This window comes from Pocillopora verrucosa, chromosome 3 (assembly GCF_036669915.1).
Source record: "Pocillopora verrucosa isolate sample1 chromosome 3, ASM3666991v2, whole genome shotgun sequence".
Lineage (NCBI taxonomy): Eukaryota > Metazoa > Cnidaria > Anthozoa > Scleractinia > Pocilloporidae > Pocillopora > Pocillopora verrucosa.
Window position 1 is genome coordinate 18,959,684 of NC_089314.1, and position 20,042 is coordinate 18,979,725.

The 20,042-nt window shown below is 38.3% G+C and overlaps 2 protein-coding genes and 1 non-coding gene across 3 annotated transcripts; 2 read left to right on the forward strand and 1 right to left on the reverse strand.

Moving 5' to 3' along the window:
- Window positions 1-4,167: 4,167 nt before the first annotated feature.
- Window positions 4,168-12,058, reverse strand: LOC131794325 (transmembrane prolyl 4-hydroxylase). Its single transcript, XM_059111843.2, has 11 exons — window positions 11,814-12,058; window positions 10,247-10,328; window positions 9,996-10,133; window positions 9,116-9,207; window positions 8,804-8,865; window positions 8,454-8,491; window positions 7,902-8,067; window positions 7,244-7,301; window positions 6,562-6,683; window positions 5,821-5,911; window positions 4,168-5,143 (listed from the first exon to the last, which is right to left on the reverse strand). The coding sequence occupies exons 1-11, from the start codon at window positions 12,015-12,017 to the stop codon at window positions 4,868-4,870; spliced, it is 1,329 nt and encodes a 442-aa protein (XP_058967826.2). The 5' UTR covers window positions 12,018-12,058; the 3' UTR covers window positions 4,168-4,867.
- A 506-nt stretch (window positions 12,059-12,564) lies between these two features.
- On the forward strand, window positions 12,565-12,636 carry Trnae-cuc (transfer RNA glutamic acid (anticodon CUC)). Its single transcript has one exon. It is a non-coding gene; the product is annotated as a tRNA-Glu (tRNA).
- Window positions 12,637-16,661: 4,025 nt separating this feature from the next.
- On the forward strand, window positions 16,662-18,831 carry LOC131794202 (trace amine-associated receptor 1-like). The gene has a single exon (XM_066164235.1). The coding sequence runs from the start codon at window positions 16,662-16,664 to the stop codon at window positions 17,607-17,609; it is 948 nt and encodes a 315-aa protein (XP_066020332.1). The 3' UTR covers window positions 17,610-18,831.
- Window positions 18,832-20,042: the final 1,211 nt, after the last annotated feature.

The window sequence follows — 20,042 nt, forward strand, 5'->3', positions numbered from 1 at the left end:
ATATAAAAATTTTCTGGAAGGGACATCTGTTTATCTGTTTACAATAACAAAAGAACATGATGTGCCTGCTTCACGGGTCAGTGAATTCGAGTAAATCCACTTCGTATGTTGTAAATGCTGTATTCATTCTTAAATATTGGAAAACAGTAGCGAACAAAAACCCTCTGTTCGCTCCGGATATGAGTTCAAAACACCCCAGGAAATGATCCTGAGAGCCATCTTGATTGTGTCAGAGAGCCCATTGTGCAAATGTCACGAGACACATTCCATTGGAGAAAATTACGCCCGAAGACAAAGATGATAACTTTGAACTCTCTGACTTTTGGAATGAAAGCCTTTCTTGTTTAACTTGAACTTGAAGCACGATCGTGCACGTGCGAAGATTGTGTTATGTAACCGTCATGATGCAAGAATTTGAATAATCGCTTGGTCGTTATTTGTATGTCGCGGAAAATCCATTCAAATCGGATGTTATCTTTGCAATTTCTCGTTACGTTTTGGCCTGTTCCTTCCCTTTGAAGACTATGGGGTATTTTGCCTAGAAATTAAAATTAAGTCGAAATATCGAGGTTTCCTCTTAAACATCTCCTGTGAAGATTTTCAGCTCGATATGGAGTTGTTTATTTACCTTGCCTTAACGAGAAGGATATCATTTTCGTAGTAACTTGAAGAAGTAAATCTATAAGACAAAGACATTCCCTTTAACAATCTGAAGTTATCAACATGTGACTTCTCTCCACAAGTTTAACACATCCATGAACTACCTTATAAGAATTAGACAATCTCTAATTTAAAAGATAAAAGTATTGTAGCTAGAATAGAGAATAACACTTCAAGATTTAACGAGTTCAAGAGTTAAACTTTTAAGTTGAGACCTTTTTGTTTCATGATCCAATATTTTGCGGTTTGGTTCCTGTGACAGCAGTTCGCAAGCCACTAAAAATAGCGCTCAATTTGACCATCCGCAATACTATGAATATACTACTTAAAGTTGTAGTTTCTCTTTAAAATCTCTCATGAAAGTTCTGTTGCCAGTCTTATTTTGTAATAATGATCTCCTCATGTTTGCGAGGAGTCAATCATGCTTTCCAAAGGGATACAACTGGGGAACCAAATCACATTCCTAAAGTATTAGAGAACACTGAGGGATTAACACGAAGGACAAAGTTTTGTCTCCTCGCACATGAGTCCTTGTATTAAGAGTGTTATGTAAGACAAGAACGTGCGTTGTTAGCCTTACTTTTGTATGTAAATTATTATCTTTGAACTGTCAGGCTTGCATTTGCGAATAACTCACGTGCGGTATTCTTTTTTTTTTTTTGTTTTGTTTAATATATCTTTACGGGAAGGAAGCCGTGTTTGTAAAGCAAAGGGGAGAAAGCTGTGGAATTGAAAATCCCTTAAGCTTTAATAACCACAAATTGGCAGAGAAAGTTACTGGAAATCAGGAAGATGTAATCAAGAGAAACATTCAGACTCATCATATAAACTTTTATGGCCAGACTGTTGCGTAAGACAACATGCATGAACTTTGAGACAGAAGCGTGAGAGCGGAGCATTCTTCTGGAAGAAATAATGTTAACTGTCGTCTTGGATTAAGATAAATTGCCTAAAGCTGTCTGAATTTTCTAGGCTGATAACTTTTAGTGTGTAAGGGTTATTCATTCGAGAGAAGGGTTGCTTTCTAGTTTGTTCTCTTTTCTTCAGGAGTAGTCGGGCGTAAAGATGAAAATTGAGATAACGCATTTTGTAGGAATTCGAGACCTTTTATCTTTAAAAAAAAAAAAAAAAAAAAAACACTCCTTTTGAATTTAGCTAAGTTAATTAGAGGACTTGAAACAGCCATCAATATTATGCCGCAATGGTACTTTGACAGTCTACTAGCAGTGTTAATCTCATGAAGGTGGCCGGAGACAGAATCCTGGTGCTAAATACTCGGTTTAGTGATCATCTTAGCTGAGTTATTTAAGGCGTCTTAGAAAGACTTACAAGTTATTAACCCTTGTCATGTCGAAATTTTGGCAGTGTCTACTGACCATTCGTCGGGTCAGTGTCACGCGAAAACCAGAGAACTGAAGACTAGCTACGAATGAAGTGTTTCGGCCCAGACTACTTTAGTAACTTAATTCACTTCAATAATTAAATCAAGCAATGACCTCTACTTGTTTTTTAGTAAGGCCACTAGGAGCTATGAAGGTGTACCATGGCGCAAAACTAGTATGAAAGCGATAAAGAAGCTGTGTTTCACATTCCGGTTCTCATGCACGTAGCGTTTAGGCTAGATTTCCTGTCGCTGTTCGGGAAATGATTTCTCGTTCCTCTCCCACTGAAGTGACTTCTCAGGAAGTGTAAACACTGGATCCGATTAAACGGCGGTAATCGGACTTGACCAATCCACAACTGAGTAATTTTGCTGGTGGGAGTTATCTCTTCAGTAGAACCTTCTTTTGCCCCTATTTGGACACATCTGCAATAAATCAAAATGCCATTTTAAGTTAATCTTTTGTGAACATAATATGCGCCGAATGCTCGATTATTCTGAATTTTATCAACCCCTCTAACCTCCTCTGTTTGGTAAATCTTTTTGTCCTCCTTTTTTATTACTCTTGGTTCTGTTTAACCGAACTGATGCCTATTTTTTTCATTTCCTTCACGATGTAATTTTGCGCAGGACTTCACAAAAACGCGACTTAGAATATTACGAAGTAGTCGTCCTTTAACGAGGGTCTCAATGGCTGTGATGGCTTTTACGGCTAACGGTTAAGATTTTGGACATTTTGGATGGTTGATTTCTTTCTGTTGCTATTAAAAGAAAATTTTTTAACGACCAACGGTTAATATTCGTCAATTTTTCTGCCGTTTAAGACCAACCGTTAACACCACAGAGACCTTCGAATGGATGAACGCTCTCCGCGGTTTTAAGTGCTTCTGGAATCTAGGAATTTTCTATGTAAACTGTCATAATCAGTCGCCATTTGACAAATCGCAGTGGAACAGGACCACACGTGTTTGAATTCCGGCCTGAGAGATGGAAATATATCGGCTAAGCATTAGACCTCTTCACCTCATCAGCTAACGTGTTCAGACTTATCAGTCACTCTGAATACTGAGTGGACAACCCGAAAAGGAAACGGGATATTTCTTCGTAATCGCTGTAGAGAGTAGATTCATTGTGTCCTCTCGTCAGATTAGGAACCTCGATGTATCATAAACCATTTATCACAGCGTACTGGGCCGGTCCCAAAAGTACAAGGGCATGGATGAAACATTGATGTTTAATGTTATTATATATTTAGTTTCAAAGGACCTAGATTTTCATAAGCAAGCTGCTTTCGGAAAATTAGTTGGAAGAAGAGAGCTTTGAATCTAAACAGAACACAGACCAAAAGGCGCATTAGTGTCTTCCTTACATATAAGTCATGTAAGCAGTTTGTTTATTTAGAAGAAAGTGCTGTAGTAGTCCTTTTGACGCTGCTCCAAGTACTAAATATTCGCTCTGAGATTACCATGAAATAGGTGCAATCCGAGGTCGATAAGAAAATAGAGGGAAATCTGCAGAAAAAAGAACGTTATTACATTTATACTAAGACATAGACAGAAGGCATCTTTAATAACGAAGAAAAGTATTGAGAATCTTTAACAAAACTAATAGTCTTTCGAATAATATTTTAAAAATTCTCTTCAAAATACTGCTCCCATTTTTTTCTCGCCCTTTGGAAAAAAATTCGAATGTAAAAACAAAACAATCAGTATGAATAACACTGCCAAAAATCTATTGATTTTTCGACAACACTCTAGAGGACTTGAAGAAGAGAGGCCTTGGGAAATAGTTTGTTAAACTTAAGGCTTTCCTTCCTTGACTTTTCATTAAGATCACTGCCGACTGATGCAAGTTTAGAAGTAACATTTAAATTTTTGAATACTACTTGATGTATTAATTGAATGCACGTATCAACGACTCATCAACGTGTTTTAGAATAAGGCAGACAGAGGATAAATGAATAAAGGGGGTAAGTTTCTAAAGAAACTGTGGTACTGCGTCGGTGGGAGAGTATAGCAGGTAATTCAGTGTAAACAACTGAGTTGAAAACGTAAATTGGCCACCGTACGTTTCGAGCGTTAACCCTTGGTCAGAGCGATTGGAGGAATTGTGTGTTGTGTGTGGGTTTATGTGCAGAAAGTGGAGCTACACTATTGGTGGAAATATGGTGACGAGAAAACAGGAATAAATTAGTTGAATGAAAAACACTCGTTGATTCCGTGGGGATTAAGGGTGCCTATTTGGAAGATTTTTGTTCTAGTGTTTTGCGGCTTTCCGAGCTGCCTAGATGTAGGGAAAGGCCGCAAACTGCCATATGCTGTTTTGAATGATAAGAGAGATTAAAGTGTCTAGCGACTGGTTTGGATGCGTCCTTGTCATTTCTTTCCACGTCGCGACACAGACACCGAATTTATTTCATACAGTTTTCCCTGACAAATTTATCCCCTTCCCTGACTCCCGATGATCGCAAAAATAATTGAGAAAAAGGAAATACCGGTTATTAAACAGGGAGTGAGACCTGTCGCAGAAAAACCGTTTTCGAATAAAAGGAAACTTTCTGATAAAAATGAAAAGAAGACCTTTCATAAATAGTTGTAAAGATTTCAAAAGACATTCTGCTTGACATGTCTTTCACAAGCTTCTATTCTTCACTTTTTCATCCAAATATGCATTTGTCAATTGAAGGAAAAGTTTCTTGTTTAAGAACCGCTTAGAATTGGTCAGTTTTGCTGGTCATGCGAGATTTCAAAGGAGATATCCTATTAAGCTATTTCAGACCCTTAGTGACAGACAGCTAGACTATTACATGCCCAGGTCAGTTTAATCCTAAAATTCTGCATCGTAAATACTCCTTATGTGTTTTGAGTTCTTGTTCGGCGCTGTTAGCCAGTTGTTAGCGATCCATTTCTCTCCTTTGATGACGTCACACCCGCCATGCAGTGAATAACGATCCACAGGTCCTAACATACCGCTCTCCGGGTCAATAAAATTGTTGTACCACATGATGGCGGTACCTTTCTTGGGAGGGATAACAAGATTGGCCATGTGACAGTTGACACTTAAGTTGAATTCGTCCGTGGTAGCGTTGTCACTCTCCAGGTCCTGCGTGTTATATTAAGGAGTGTCCAATAAATAATTTTCCTTTATTTGTATAAAAATTGCTATACATATATATAGGTACAACTAGGAAAAAATGTCTGATTTAGCGATTAAGTTTCAGAATTAATGTTATGAGAAGTGAATCACCGACTGAAAAGACAATTTGGATGGCATCTTGAGAGTGAAAGATGTATGGGGCAATGTAGCTGTGATAATCACACATGGGCACATGAAACTATATGCACTTGAATGTGCAATGATGGATCAATACATTTCAATTAAGTAACCAAGATAAACTCTTATCCAGTTAATTTCACCCCCAAGGGTCCTGCCACTAACGGATTAGAGAGATACGAATAGAACAGAACTTAGGGAAAAATAATGAAATAATTCTCGCAGGTAAACTGGAACGTAATAAGTTGCAAACAAGAACGAGCATGAAATATTTCGCCACGCCCTCGACATGTGGCTTCGTTCCTCGGTTGGTAGTAGCGCTCAACTAGAAAACTGGAAGGCGCAGGCGCGGACCTTCGCCGAATCCTGAATTTTTTCAAGCCTATATTTTGCAATTTTCTCAATTGAAGTTCACCTATGAGTATTATTTTTCATTATTTGCCATCATCCACAAGTTAAAATGTCATACCTTTCTATAGAGGTGATCAAAAATTAAAGACACCCACCTGTGGTGTTACTGTGGAATTGTCTGCTAGCAGGAAAGCTGTTTCCCCTCCTTCTTCCACATCATTAAGGTAATAGAGAATGGTGATGAATCTGTGTGACAAAATATAAGAAATACTGAAGACGAGGGCCATGGTTGCAAGGTCTCTTATTAGTTACTGGGGGGTAGGACTCCGGTTAGTGGGGTCCGTGTTCGAGCCCTGACTTGGTCAGGCGGTTTGTTATGCTTTCAGGTAAGATAAGATAATTGCAAAGTACCTGTTTCCACCCTACACTATAACTAGGCATCGAAAACTGTCAGGAAACCCAAGCACATGTTACAATTGGCGACAACCCTACGATGAACTATCGTCCGCTTCAGGGGCAATAGCAGTACTCATAGTCGCTTCATGCTATACTGAAACTGGTATAAGCTCTGGTTAGATTGATGATCCTCTCGGTGTATAAGTCGGTTTAACTCAGATTTGCTTAAGCATTTGCATTTCAGGCGTTTGAGATGATCTGTATAGCATTTACTGTCCTTTTGTCAGGAATAATTTTTACGGTTTTCCCCGAGTATTGGATGAAATAGTATCAAAACTCGATTAAATTATCATTGCTTGTTGGCAATTTTGTTGTTTGTTTTTTAGGTGTTATTATTGTTGTGGTTGTTATAGTTTAGGTTTCGTTTTTAGTCTGGGTATGAGTTGGTTAGCCCACCTCAGCCGCGCATGCATTGCTTGCTGATCGACATTTAGCAATACCTGCATATTCGGCAATCGTGATATCCAAAGTGATTCTGATGACAGCAAGGAATTGAAAAGTCTTGAGAAGGGTTGGAATCCAGGTGACCATGATAATGACCAAACGGATCATACTGAACAACCTGCAGGACACGTGAAGAGACGTATTTCTACTATGCTCTGTCGTTAAGATAATCATGCAAAATAATCAACCAAAGCAATCAGTACAATATTACAAGATATTAGTAACCTTGACCGAGTTACGATTAAAAACTTGATTGATTGAGAGAGAATGGCACGCAAGTTTTCTAGAACAGGACAGTGAAGCAAAACAATGCATTCCTTTTCCTTTTCGTTTCCTTTTTCTTTGAATCGTCAGTTATTGGGAAGTATCTCAAAAATTAAACCGTGCTCAGTAAGAGGTTTAGTGAATAAAGGGGGTAAGTTTCTAAATAAACTATGGTGACAATAGGCCATTTCCGAATTACCTTTGGCCTCTTTTTCAAAACGAGGCTTGGTGCTCAATCATTCGTATGAAAATGAGATTAATTTGCATGTGAATGAAAACTCATAAGTAAATGAAAGGATTGTATTGTATTGTGATTGTATTGAAGAACAGGTTGACTTTTGACTCAGCTTCGTATGATGAAGTGCAAATATCTGCTACGTCATCTGAATAACTCTCAAGTAAATGTTTTGATACCTGCATCCACTCGCCTGCTTGAATCACTTTTCGAGGCAACTGAGTTAACTTCTGAATTCTGTAGAAAAAGCGATGATCATGAATAGATAATATTCCAATAACATTTTTATTTATCATCAGACGATAGTTTAAATTCATTTTAATAAGAATCAGTTTATACCCAAATAACAAGAGTCTCGGTCAGCCTCTGTAGAGCAGATTGATAACAGATGGTAGTTAAGAGTGACTATCTGGTCCATATGGGAACACTCGCAATGAAAGGCAAACGCTATCATTTTTGATATTCTTAATATAAACGTCTTTAAGCTCAATAACGGGCTTTAGGGTATCTCCTTAACTCCATACACGAGCTCCTATGCATTTGTATACTTAAAGACTTTAGCGCTAATAAAATGTATATCAGTACAATTGTAAAAACAATGATATGTATAAAAAAAAAGCAAAATGGGAAAACCATGTTTTACGTCGCATGCGCGGGGAAATAGGAGCATAACTCTCAAATTAAATGTGCTCAGCTGAGTAATCTTGATGCGAATGGGCCTTTTATCAGGATTAAAAAGCCAATTAAAACAAATCAAACCAATTCCTTGGTAATTTTGATACTTGATCGAGAAATATTCTTCTGTGATCGTGATCGCTTCCTGTCTACTAATCTCACCTTGCGAGCAGGCGCCTGAGGATTGGATCGGCGTTCCTGTCTTGTCGTAGCCAGGCCTGCTGGCTGTATCGAGGTCTATGGCGAGGACTTTTTTCTTTCAAGAAATCCATGTACCATAAGAGTTTCTTTATGTTCGTTTTTGCAAACGCTGCACGACTCATTTTACCTTGATTGATTGTGAAAAGAAAACAACGAACTTTAAGAGTCGATTTTTTAAGGTAAATACAACAGGTGTGGTGCAGTTATGATATACAACACTCGGCACATTCACTTCCCACCCTAGTTGCTTCCTGTCTCAGTCGCCAGGCCCAGAAAATAATTGCGCAACAGTAATTGTTAACTTGCACTGGATAAAATAAGTGCAAGGGTCATCCCCAGACCTCCATTAACGTTTTGAGGGAAGGTAGATGATGAGTCATTGTTAGATTTGACCAGTGATTGATGTTCATATTCCGTCTGTAAGGTCATCATGTTCATATTTTCAAGCTTATCAAAAGCTTTTCGCACGCATTCGATATTACATTAGCAGCCTGGTTAAAGGATATTTCTTACCATCTTTTAGACTCTGTGACAATCCTATGCGTTTAAACCTACAACCAAAGAAAATGAGGTAAGTCTTTCTTTCATCTATAGAACCTGAGGAGATAAGGTAGTTCTTCCGATTTATAGTACAGGTGAGGATAATGGAGTGAGTTATGGCGGTTTTTACGGCAAAATTTTAGATTTTAACTATAATAAATTATTACTTTTCTTCTTTTGGGATTCAGCAAGGTACCTATCAGTCAACACGCCTTAAAGCAAATATAGCATAGAAGAGTAAATTTCAACAAACAAACAAAAGGATATATCACAAAGTAAATATTCTGAGGAAAATTCAACTCGGTCGTCGGCAAGGTACTTACATTGTTGGAACTTCATCCTCTCTCATGAACAGAAGTTTTCGTTTTTGGGCGAAATGCCTCACCTGTGGCATGAAAGGACAACCAAGCATCAAAAATAAATAACAACAACAAAAAGAAAGATGGACTTCAAGGAAAAGCCTTTAAGAGATTAACATCAATACGTGTCAATGGATAATGTATTACTTTCCGTTATTTCATCTTGTTATTGTCCAATATTGTGTTATGTTATACTAAATCTTGTTGATGTGTTGTCGTAATACGTCTAGGTTTTTCATTCTGCACTGTGTGTTTCACTTTTTACTTCGCACATACCTCATTTGCGTCGATGAATCCATCATTATTGACATCCCATAAATTGAATGCTTTGGCAAATCGTTCATCATGATCAAGTGTCCAGTTTGCATCTGTTGAAAAGTTCGCGTGTAGCTTCTAAATACAGTGTACAATTAATTTCCTTAAACTTCATTAAAATGTTGTTTGATTAAATTTTTGTCTTGGCCTGTTCTAAAACCACAACAATACAAATCATACTATTTGGGACATTTAGCAAGTTTCCAAGTCTAGCCAAGACACCCACGAGTCAAACTTCTAAGTCGTTCACGACTCAAACTTTTAAATCACTCGTGAGTCAGTCCTCTAAGTCGTTCATCGGTCAAACTTTTAAATCATTCATGCGTCAATCCTCTAAGTCGTTCATGAGTCAAACTCCTAAGTCTTTCACAAGTCAAACTTCTTAGGCGTCCACGAGTCAAGCTTCTACGTCGTTCACGAGTCAATCCTCAATGTCCTTCACGAGTCAAACTTCTAAGTCACTCACAAGTCAAACCTCTAAGTCGATCACGAGTCAAACTTCTAAGTCGTTCAAAAGTCAAACTTCTTAGTCATTCAAAAGTCAAGCTTCTAAGTCATTCACGAGTCAATCCTCAAAGTCCTTCACAAGTCAAAATTCTAAGTTTTTCACGAGTCAAGCATCTAAGTCGTTCACGAGTCAATCCTCAAAGGCGTTCACGAGTCAAGCTTCTAAGTTGTTCACGAGTCAAGCTTCTTGGTCGTTCACGAGTCAAGCTACTAAGTTGTTTACGAGTTACGAGACTTTATCACCAGTTTATTTGTTTTTGCCTTCTCAACTATTTACTTCTTTAATCCGCTCATGGAAAACTTGGTTATCAATAGAAAAAAAAGGCAGTTTTACCGGCTTCTCTCATATCTTCATCTAAGTCTCCCTCGTAAGCAGCAACATCAAAGCCAGCTATACTCATGACAAGACCGCTTTCCTTTGCCAGTGAAATGATATGCTCACATTCTTCATCCGACAAGAAACGGGGAATCTCTGTTAAAGAATTAAAATCATAACATAATCCTTTTTCTCTTTTTTTTTTTGTAAGGGTGAAAAATGATCCTGGGAATGAACTTTTGATAGGAACAACTTGAGGCAGAACTCACCAAAAAGCAAGGGCTTCATGGCTCTTGTGATCATTTTGTATTTGATCCCTTCCGTTAATTCCACCCATCTCTCATGACCTGTCTAAAAAAAAGAAATACGAACTGACCTGTAAGTTGCCAGGTGCAATGAGCAGGATTTCGATAACTTTTTCATCAAGGGGCTACCGATTGTGTTTTTGGCAGTAATGTCGCAATCTGCTTGGCCAATTTGCCTTTGTCGATAAGAATACAGACAATACTGCTCGCGTCAACGTTTCATGCAGTGGTCACGCACTGAAAGAATTGCTTTATGTTACGTCCATAATTTGGTAGAAGGCAAACTGACAGTGTTTTAGCTTGGTCTGTGATCTTATCGACCACGATATTCGTCGCCACAATGTTCAAAATATATTGTGGACTCATGAGGTGCAGGCGAGTGGGTCGACAACATTTTGACCACTGTGATGCGAGTATCGTTGTTGGTAAGAGTATAGACCACGCTTAACTACTATCAATTTGTTAAATAAGCGGCTTTGCCCTGAGGCGAAATCATACACGAGAGTCTGTTCATAAGTGGTGTCGGTGAGGTCTTAAACGCGGTGTTAGATGGTCGGTATCTAACTTTTATTGAAAACCCTTACAATAGGATTATAAAATTTGGCTGCTAAATGTGACGAGCGTAGGAGATGGAAGGAAGAGTGAAAAGTGTCAGTTTGACATTGAAATAATGAAAAGCTGAAACGACCAGGACTGGTACCTGAGTATCACAACGAGAAGTCTGGTGTAATGAATTAGCATAAAAAATACAAATTGCACAACAGCGCGACCCAAAAGTCATGTATAGCTGTTGTCTTCTGTGTTTGTGCGCTAAAAATTCAGATAAAGTCAAATTTGTGCTCCAATTTTCTATATGAAATTGTCTCTTGAAGAAATGATCCGCACATCCTTTACATATGGCTTGGATAAAATAAATAAATTGAAAATATTCATCGCTTCTAAATATAGCGGCCATTTGTGGAATATCTTTAATTATCAAAACGCACTAACTTAATAATCTTCAAGTATGATGAGTAGAGTTGAATCTCTAGTCCGATATAAACCCGATGAAAACGACACCTTGAAGACGAAGGCTCGACAGACGGTTTGTATCTCATCAGTGATTGTACTTTGAAATATATGGATTCAGACTCTTGGAAAACAACCTCCTCATAAAGAAACAATTTTTTTATTCCTTTAGAAATTTAAGTTTTTTTTTTACTTTATTTGACACAGCCTTCAATTATAGCTCAGCTTTATTTTGGTCACTAGCTGAAATGAACGGATTTTGACGACCTATCAAAGAGCAAGACTACTTATCTGTTGCAAGGTGTGTCAATGTTTAAACACTGAGACATGCAATATTATATTTCACATACTTTTATCAATTGTTTACGAATCTAGTTATAAACATAAGTCCCACTGCGGGAATTTGCTGCGTTGGCGATTGTCAGTTGAATTCAGCTATGCTGTTCATCCTTTGAATGCGCTATGGAAACTTTATAACGTAAATATTAAAAACTTCAAGACAACATTTAATAAGAGTCAGTACCTTCACTCCGTCCAAACGCAGCAATTCGATTTCGTCTGCACGTTCCTCGTGACAAGATTCTGTGGGATCCGTACACAAGTGAAGAAATTGTTCTTCAGCGAAGCACGGTTCTGTGAACTTGATCTTTCTACGTTTTGAATCTTTTGACCCACTCCCACAGAAGAAGAACCAGTATAGAACGAAAAGGAGACCTTGAACCTTCATAACTACCGTCCAAAGGATTCAAAGTTATGTTTTTTCTTCAATTTACCTACATGGCTTAGGATAAAGAGTTAAATTATTAATTTTGTCGATTTAAGACAAGGAGAAAAGTTTTGTCTACCATGCAACATGTGGTTGTATTGTTGGTGATAACCGCTGGACGATGGGTCAACATCCCTTCTCGGGCAATCCTCGGGCATTTTACTGTCGTCCTTGGGTGGGGGTGGGAAATTTTAACCTAACCTGACTTTGGTGGGGATTTGAACCGAAAGTCTCGAGTCTCTCCAGATAAATTTCAAGTGTTTTAAGATATGGAGATGTTTAAGATGAAAAGTTCACTTCGGAAGACATCACGATCGATCGCCGGTATTTGTTTTTTTTTTTAACTTTGATATAACCACCACCGTACTTTTAACATCCCTATGGTTTATTTTTTTATTTAACAATACTTTAAAAAGAGGCTTCCTTTTCAGGCCTTTAACTACAGTGCGGTTTTTGAAAATCACGATCATATTTTCCGGTGTGCAAATTTGGATTTAACATCGCCTCTTCCCACGTGGTCTAGTGGTTAGGATTCGGCGCTCTCACCGCCGCGGCCCGGGTTCGATTCCCGGCGTGGGAATGGTTTTGCAACTTTGTCTCCTCGTTCCTTTTTGACTTTTGATAAACTTACTTCTATAACCATATTGGTCTCAGTAAATCGACTAATGCATGAACTGGAGCGTTAGCATTTGCAAATTAAATGGCCATGAATTACTGACATAAACAAACGTTGTAGAAGGTTTACAGAATCTACCCTACTTAAACTAGGGTAATGAGATTAATTTGCAGAATTTTAAGAACGCTCCTCTTAACCTTTGTTATTAATGGCATTTTATTTATATATATTTTTTCAACACTGTCACTCTCAAGGCCACGGTCAACCAGTGTACTTTGCGCGCCGTCCGCCGTCATCGTTATCATCCAGAATTCAAACAACAACTGTACACTGTACCACAATACAATTACTACTATTTCAAGGCTGAAATATTAGACTCAGAAATTATATTCTTGGACACGGAAGTGTAAAAAAGCGAGAATCGAGAGGGAATCGATCCTTGACGTCCACACGCATTACAAAGAGACGGAGACCTTCGAATACTTAAACTTTTATTCGAGTCATTCACCAGACACACAAAAAAAGGATTCGCAAGAGGAGAAGGGTTGCGCCTCTTCTAAATGAATTCTTCAAGTTCCACGTTTACTAAAATCATGCAGAGTTTCAAAATACACTTAAAGAATGGAGGATATCAAGAGGAAGTTTTGGAGAAATGTATTTCTAAATTTTGAACTTGTTGATTTCACCGGGAGAGAAAGATCACTCAAACTCACACGGAATTAGGATTTTGATCGATTGTAAACGTTTCCCCGTCTTAAACGTTTCTGTTTGACTTTCCTCCGAAATGTTGCATAGCAGGGCCTCTGCGAACTCGCTGCTGACGTTTTTGCCAAATCCTAAAGCTGTCTTTCGCTCATTCCATGCTTTTAAAATTGATCTAGTGAGCCATATGATTTGGCGGCTTTCCATCCCTGAAGGACGACCTCTTATCGATGGCTTCATTATTGCGAACGCGGAATGAAACGACGGAAAAACGTAGCAAGTAAACGATAGACACTAAGGGAAACTAAATGAAGGTAAAAAGGCCGGTTCTCGATCAAGATTAAAAAGAGTTAGTCGAATAATATTACACACACGGTAGGCTTTTCTTTTATGTGATACAGAAAATGCTGAGAATGGCCACCACCCCCGGTAATGCATCCTGGTTGAGCGTGGCCCTTCAAGCGGCAGTATAAACCATCATATAATTACCGTAGTTGTAGTATTAATTTAATCGATTTTTATGTGTCAGTACTTTGAAAAGCTGTTTTCCTTTTTAGACCTTTGACTACAGTATGTTTTTTGAAATCATAATCATATAGCGAGGTGCACAGTTTTTAATGAGACCTTTATAACATTTCCTGAAATGGTATGAGTTCCCACGTGGTCTATTGGCTAGGATTCGGCGCTCTCACCGCCGCAGCCCGGGTTCGATGCCCGGCGTGGGAATGATTTTGTAGATTATTCTTTACCATACTTTTTAAATTTTAAATAACTGGCCAGAAAACTCACGAGGCGAACTAGACTATATCAGCTATTGTCTTTTCCAAATAACAATCATGGCGATGACATTTCTCAATAATGTATTCAATGAAAACATTGCGCTAACTTTCCGCATACAATACGCGACTAAAGCGCCATCGAATATAGACAGAGTCCGGTATTCTGGTGTTATCCTTTCATACGATTATAAGTTTTCATTAACATTAACTCATTTTCATACGAGTGGCTTAGCACCGGGCCTCGTTTTGAAAAGGAGGCCAAAGGTAATTCGGGAATAGCCTATTACCTGTCGTTGCATATAGCATGCTGATTAGGTACTAGCGTGTTTTTTGGTGGGTAGCCATGGCTGTATTTCGATTCTCATCAACGTTCCTCGATGAACGGAAAATATATCCATCAAACGTTGTTCATGAACGAATAACACTTGCCTTTCTGACTACCCCTAAAGCTCTATGCAGATTGGGCTGTATATTAACCTGATATTATATTGACATAAAAGCTGTAGCTGAAGTTGCTTATTTTCTAGTTTGCCTTAAGTTTACACCGTGCACACGTTTTCAACTAGGTCATAATTAATTTATATGATGTGTTTGCCTTTGATATTATTGACTGTGTGTTACCACGTCTTCATTCATTTCCAAACGTCTCTCACTAATCGTCATAATGGTTGTGATACTCCAAATATTTTCATTTCTGATAGTCAATCGCTTACTTTCGAAATTAAAAAATTGACGTTGACTTATCAAAAGCATGCAAATGAATTTTAATAGCTTTGATAACTTTCTTAAATTTGTCTTTTTCGGCAGGTGTTAATTGATAGGAGTAAGTTTCCTTGAAGCAGCGTTTGTGCCTTTGATATAGCCCACTCAAAATGATATTTCTGAACGTTAAGAACATGTCTCTATAAGAATCAAACATCTTGGGAAATGAAAATTTTCAACCCCCCTTCAAATTTTGCATGCAGTTAGGAACTCAGGGGGGATGCACAAAAATGCCCTTTTTGAAGGTGGCAGCACTCTTGTTGGGTTTTACATGTAGTACTGCCGCTGACAAGTTGCGATTTCTGCTCTCAGATTCTCAGTGTTTACGAGCGTTCAATCGAAGTTTTTCTCTTTTTTTTGGGTTGTTTTTACTTCAGAAAGCGGAAACCTGCTGACATATATGAAAAATATTCATTTCTCGTCTTCTTTGGAGCGATCGATGGAAACTTCACGGAGAAATACAGCGTCACGCCATCGTGATAACGTACATGTTTATGACAAATGACCGGTGTGAGGATAGTTTCGTGTAGATCAGCCGACTTCAACATGTTTCCAATGACATACAAGTATAACAGGGTATCTTCAGAGGATTTCGGATCGCTCAAATTCCTATGAAAGAAGGTGCAGCACTCGGAATCTGGATGATGTGCACACGATTTGAGGTATATGTTTGTAGTTACGTCGAGTTGTCCTCCATGAAGGTTAACCAATCTTTTTAAAAGATGACAGCCAGAGGCGAGATTTCTCCTCGGGATATTGCTCATAAGATAACATTCTTTCAAAGCCTCGCACGTTTCATTTGTCTGAAACGTTTGTTGTTGAGAACATTAGATGTAAACATCGCCAAATCATGCAATATCTGATTTTGAGCTTTTTTCGCGAATTGCCCCTATAAAAAGTAGAGGCAGGCCGGCAGTGATTTTTACATATTTAAAAACTAGAATATTATAACCAGCTAGGTGGGTAGTTTCAGTTCCAGAATAGGTGTACTTTTGGAGAAATTCAGATAAACGTTTTCCCTGTTTTACCCGACAACAAAAATGACCGAAACTGTACCGAGATGAATAATCTATTGGTGTGTTCACATTCACTCCCAGGGAAAATTAAATGTGTCAAAGTGAAGACGAATGATGTTACAATGTATGGTAGAAGTGCCAATTTGTAATGTTGTATTTAGCTTGAGATAGAGAAATAAACATTTCACTCTTTTTTTTTTTTGCGACGATTTTGTATGAAAATGAGGCCCCAGAACTCGAACAAGCAGCCGTTGTTACCATGGCAACAAGAGTGCTGCCACCTTCAAAAAGGGCATTTTTGTGCATCCCCCCTGAGTTCCTAACTGCATGCAAAATTTGAAGGGGGGTTGTAAAATTTTCATTTCCCAAGATGTTTGATTCTTACAGAGACTTGTTCTTAATCGTTCCTTTAAAAAGCGAAAAAAAATTGGCGTTTACTCATCAAGGAAAACAATGAATTCTGATAGCTCAGAGAACGAGTTAGTTTTTTCAATTTTAACTTCGGGAAATCAGTAATTGAATTGAGTAAGTATTTTTGAGACACCATCTGTGCTGTATAAATCGCCCGCTCAAAACGGTAATTTTTTTTCGGTGTTTTTGTCCTTTTAATATAGTTTAAATCAAAACATAATATGTTCTTCTGAAAGTAAAATTTCTCCCTGTGGGCCATATTTATTCATGAGTCATGATAGAGAACCATTCCGTTTCTGTTTGCTCGAATTTATCCATCATGAATTCATCAGACGCGGTAACATGCTTTTTCTTTGAGGGACATAACACGCTGACTAGTCATGAGGCTACAGCAAGTGTTGTATGTGTGTGCGCAATTAGCTCTCTCTTTGCTCTGACTGCATTACTTGGAAATTTCATCGTCATGCTAGTAATCTGGAAAACACGGGAGCTTCATACACCATCTTTCGCTTTGATATTTTGTTTGGCAGTCTCTGACTTTCTCGTTGGACTAGTTGGCCAGCCCTCGTTTGTTGCATACAAGGTAGCGGAGCTTTTGGAAAATTTCAACGAATATTGTAATGTGCGAATGATTCAGTACTTTACTGGTTGGATAACTTCGGGAGTATCTTTATTGACTCTTAGTGGAGTTTGTGTCGACCGACTTCTCGCTTTAACTCTTCATTTGCAATACAGAAACACGATCACCATGCGACGGGTTGTAATAGCAATGATAACAGTTTGGCTGTTTTGCTTCATTGTTGCCATCGTCAGGTTTTGGTTTCCAAACTGGCTCATTTTGCCTGTTACTACATCTGTGTTGGCCATTGGAGTGACTGCACTTTGCACTATTAGGATATTTCAAATTGCAAATAGACATCAACGCCAAATAAGAGAACAAAATCGATACATGGTTAACTTACAAAACGAACGAGGTGATGCATTCAAATGTAAAAAGTCAGCTATCACGGTTCTTTACGTGTATGGCTTGATGTTAGTGCTCTATCTCCCATTCATTGCAGTTAGTGCAGCGGAAGCATTTCACGGCTACACAACTTCATTAGAGATCGGTTGGGATTACGCTACAACGATTGGTTTCATAAGTTCGTCGGTGAATCCTGTCATTTATTCTTGGAGAACTAAACAAGTACGTCGAGCAATAATAGAATATTTAAGAAAAACTACTCATGGGAACAATTCAGCAGCAGCTGCAGAATCTGTTCAATAACCTTAGTGGACAGTACGGTTTCTGACCCACCAACATCTTTGTTCTGACGCATTTTGTAATAAACTTGGTATGAATGGTTGAAAGCGATAAAACCCACGAAAATCTATTTTCTTCACGATGACAATAATTATAGTGGCAATACGGACATGTTTCGCCATCAGAAGGTGTTCGAAGCCTGTAATCTGTGTTTATATTTACACAATAATTTGGTGTCTTGAACATTTAATGTGGTTGTCGATGTGGGTAAAGCACGGTCTAAATACAGGGTACACCATAGTTTCAAGAGCTGCGACTTTCAAGTCATCGGAGAGATTGGGCAGAATTAATTCCCCATTTGACTCTCATGAAAAAGAAAAAACAAGATGAGGCGCAAAAGTTGCATTTTGCACTTTGATGTTTCAGTGCCAGGATATGATACTGACTCGTCATGTGCTCTTAGGTCTGTAAGAGATAAAACATAAAACGAATTGGTTTCTCAAGAGAAAATAAAAGCCGCCCTCACGCTGGGAATCGAACCGGCTAAGGCCGCGCCGTATCACTTTCTAACTGTTGGCGTGAATTTAGAGGCGAGAGGCGAGGCCTACTACAAAACTTTTTTAGGCAGTTTGATTATTGCATAATGTACATTTATATCCGATGCAAAATGCAAAATATCAGGAAATTACTTCTACAATTATCTCGCCGCCTGCATGAGACAATTACCATTGTATACATTCATATTCTAGAAGTTTCAGGTTGACACTTACCCAACCGAGCTCATGTTATCAACTAAGATCAAAAATTTAAACGATATTTGGGTGAACTTGAAAAAATTCGTTTAACTCATTCAACTTCCCTATGTTTATTGACAACCTAAGGTAAAATTTTTTTAGTCGGCCTAGACTGCTCTAAGAAGGATCACCTTGCTTATATTGTCATCAGCGTTGCTCAACCTTCGTCGACGAAATGAATTTAGTCACGCCTCTATCAGAAACTAAATTCTGCCAGAATATAAAAGCGGCTATTTAGACTCGACGTATTCAGTGAGTAAATTTAGCCGCTCTAATCAAGTGTTTACATACAAACTGCTTGCCCTCACAGGATGTTTACTTTCGTTGTGAGTTTCAGTTTTTCCGCAATGTATCCATGACAACTCGACGAATCTCTCTAAATCTCCAGCAGTTTACAAATGAATTCAGGAAGGATTTGACTAAACAAACAGTGTGTGCGAAGTCTTATGCAACTGTAATATCTATCGTGTATCCATGTAATTGATGCGCTATCATTGTCACAAGCATTGGAATATAAAAAACCAGAAATAAACCTTGCGATAAAAGTATCGTTAGAGCAAGATTTTCTTTGCTTAAGCAAGTTTATTGTGTTGATTTAGACACTTCTTTGTTGCTCATGTATATGATGCTGGTGTCGTCGAACAATTTCAACAATCTTTAATGCGCTTCAGTGAGAGTATTACAATAGATGTTGTTTCGAGAATCGCCCATAGCACGAAATGCCACCTTCTTACCCAAAACCTTGGTATGACAGTGATTATGGCTAAAACCCAAAGAAGGAAAATTGTAAGTATTACTCTGTGAATTGTTGCAATAATGTTGTATCACATATGAAGAGTCAAAGCCAGGAGTCGATCGATGCAAATTACACCTAGGGTGAGGGAAGACGCAGGCAACGGCAGTAGTCCAAACACGGGGGAAGTAAATTAATTATTTTTACAGTGTACTTGACTGCTCACTGTTATCACCTCTGTCGCATGATTTGCTATGAAAAATGGTAAAAAAATGGCAAATCACTCCCACGAGGAAATCTTAAAGGCTGAGGCAAAATAAAAGGATGAAAGACGGCAAATGGAATTTTCGTGTTTTCCGTATTACATGTGGAAGAACTTCGTTGCTCATGCACGTAACTAGAGAGAAGATGGCATTAAGGGTGCACTTCACAACAATGGAGATAAATGTTACTCGGGTTTTCTCTTGAATTACTTCCATAAAAAAGCGCTTTTGAAGTCTTAAACTAGAGTTGTACGTGTTGAAGACTAATGACCAAGTGTCTTGTGCCTTTAGCTGAGAGTCGATCAGTGAATCGTTTACATCTTCACCGAGAATTGCACCTGGCCTGGTTTTCAAATATATTGAGCTCACCGTGAATAGCTATTGTTGAATATTCTTTTATAGGGACTCACATTCAGAAGTCAGATTTCAATTGCTCTTGGTAAATACAAACTTTTATGTGATTTTGTTATATACCCAGACTTTCACTCAACAAAACAAGCACTGTGAATGGTTGATTCTTGGTCACGTGTCCCTGATCAAACTCAAATGTATCCCGACCGGGATAAAATTGCGCAGTTGTTGCCCGCGCGCCGAATACAACGGTACGTTTATTTGTTTTTGCCATATGATTTTTTAAGGGAAAGTCTAAATATATAACAAAACACTT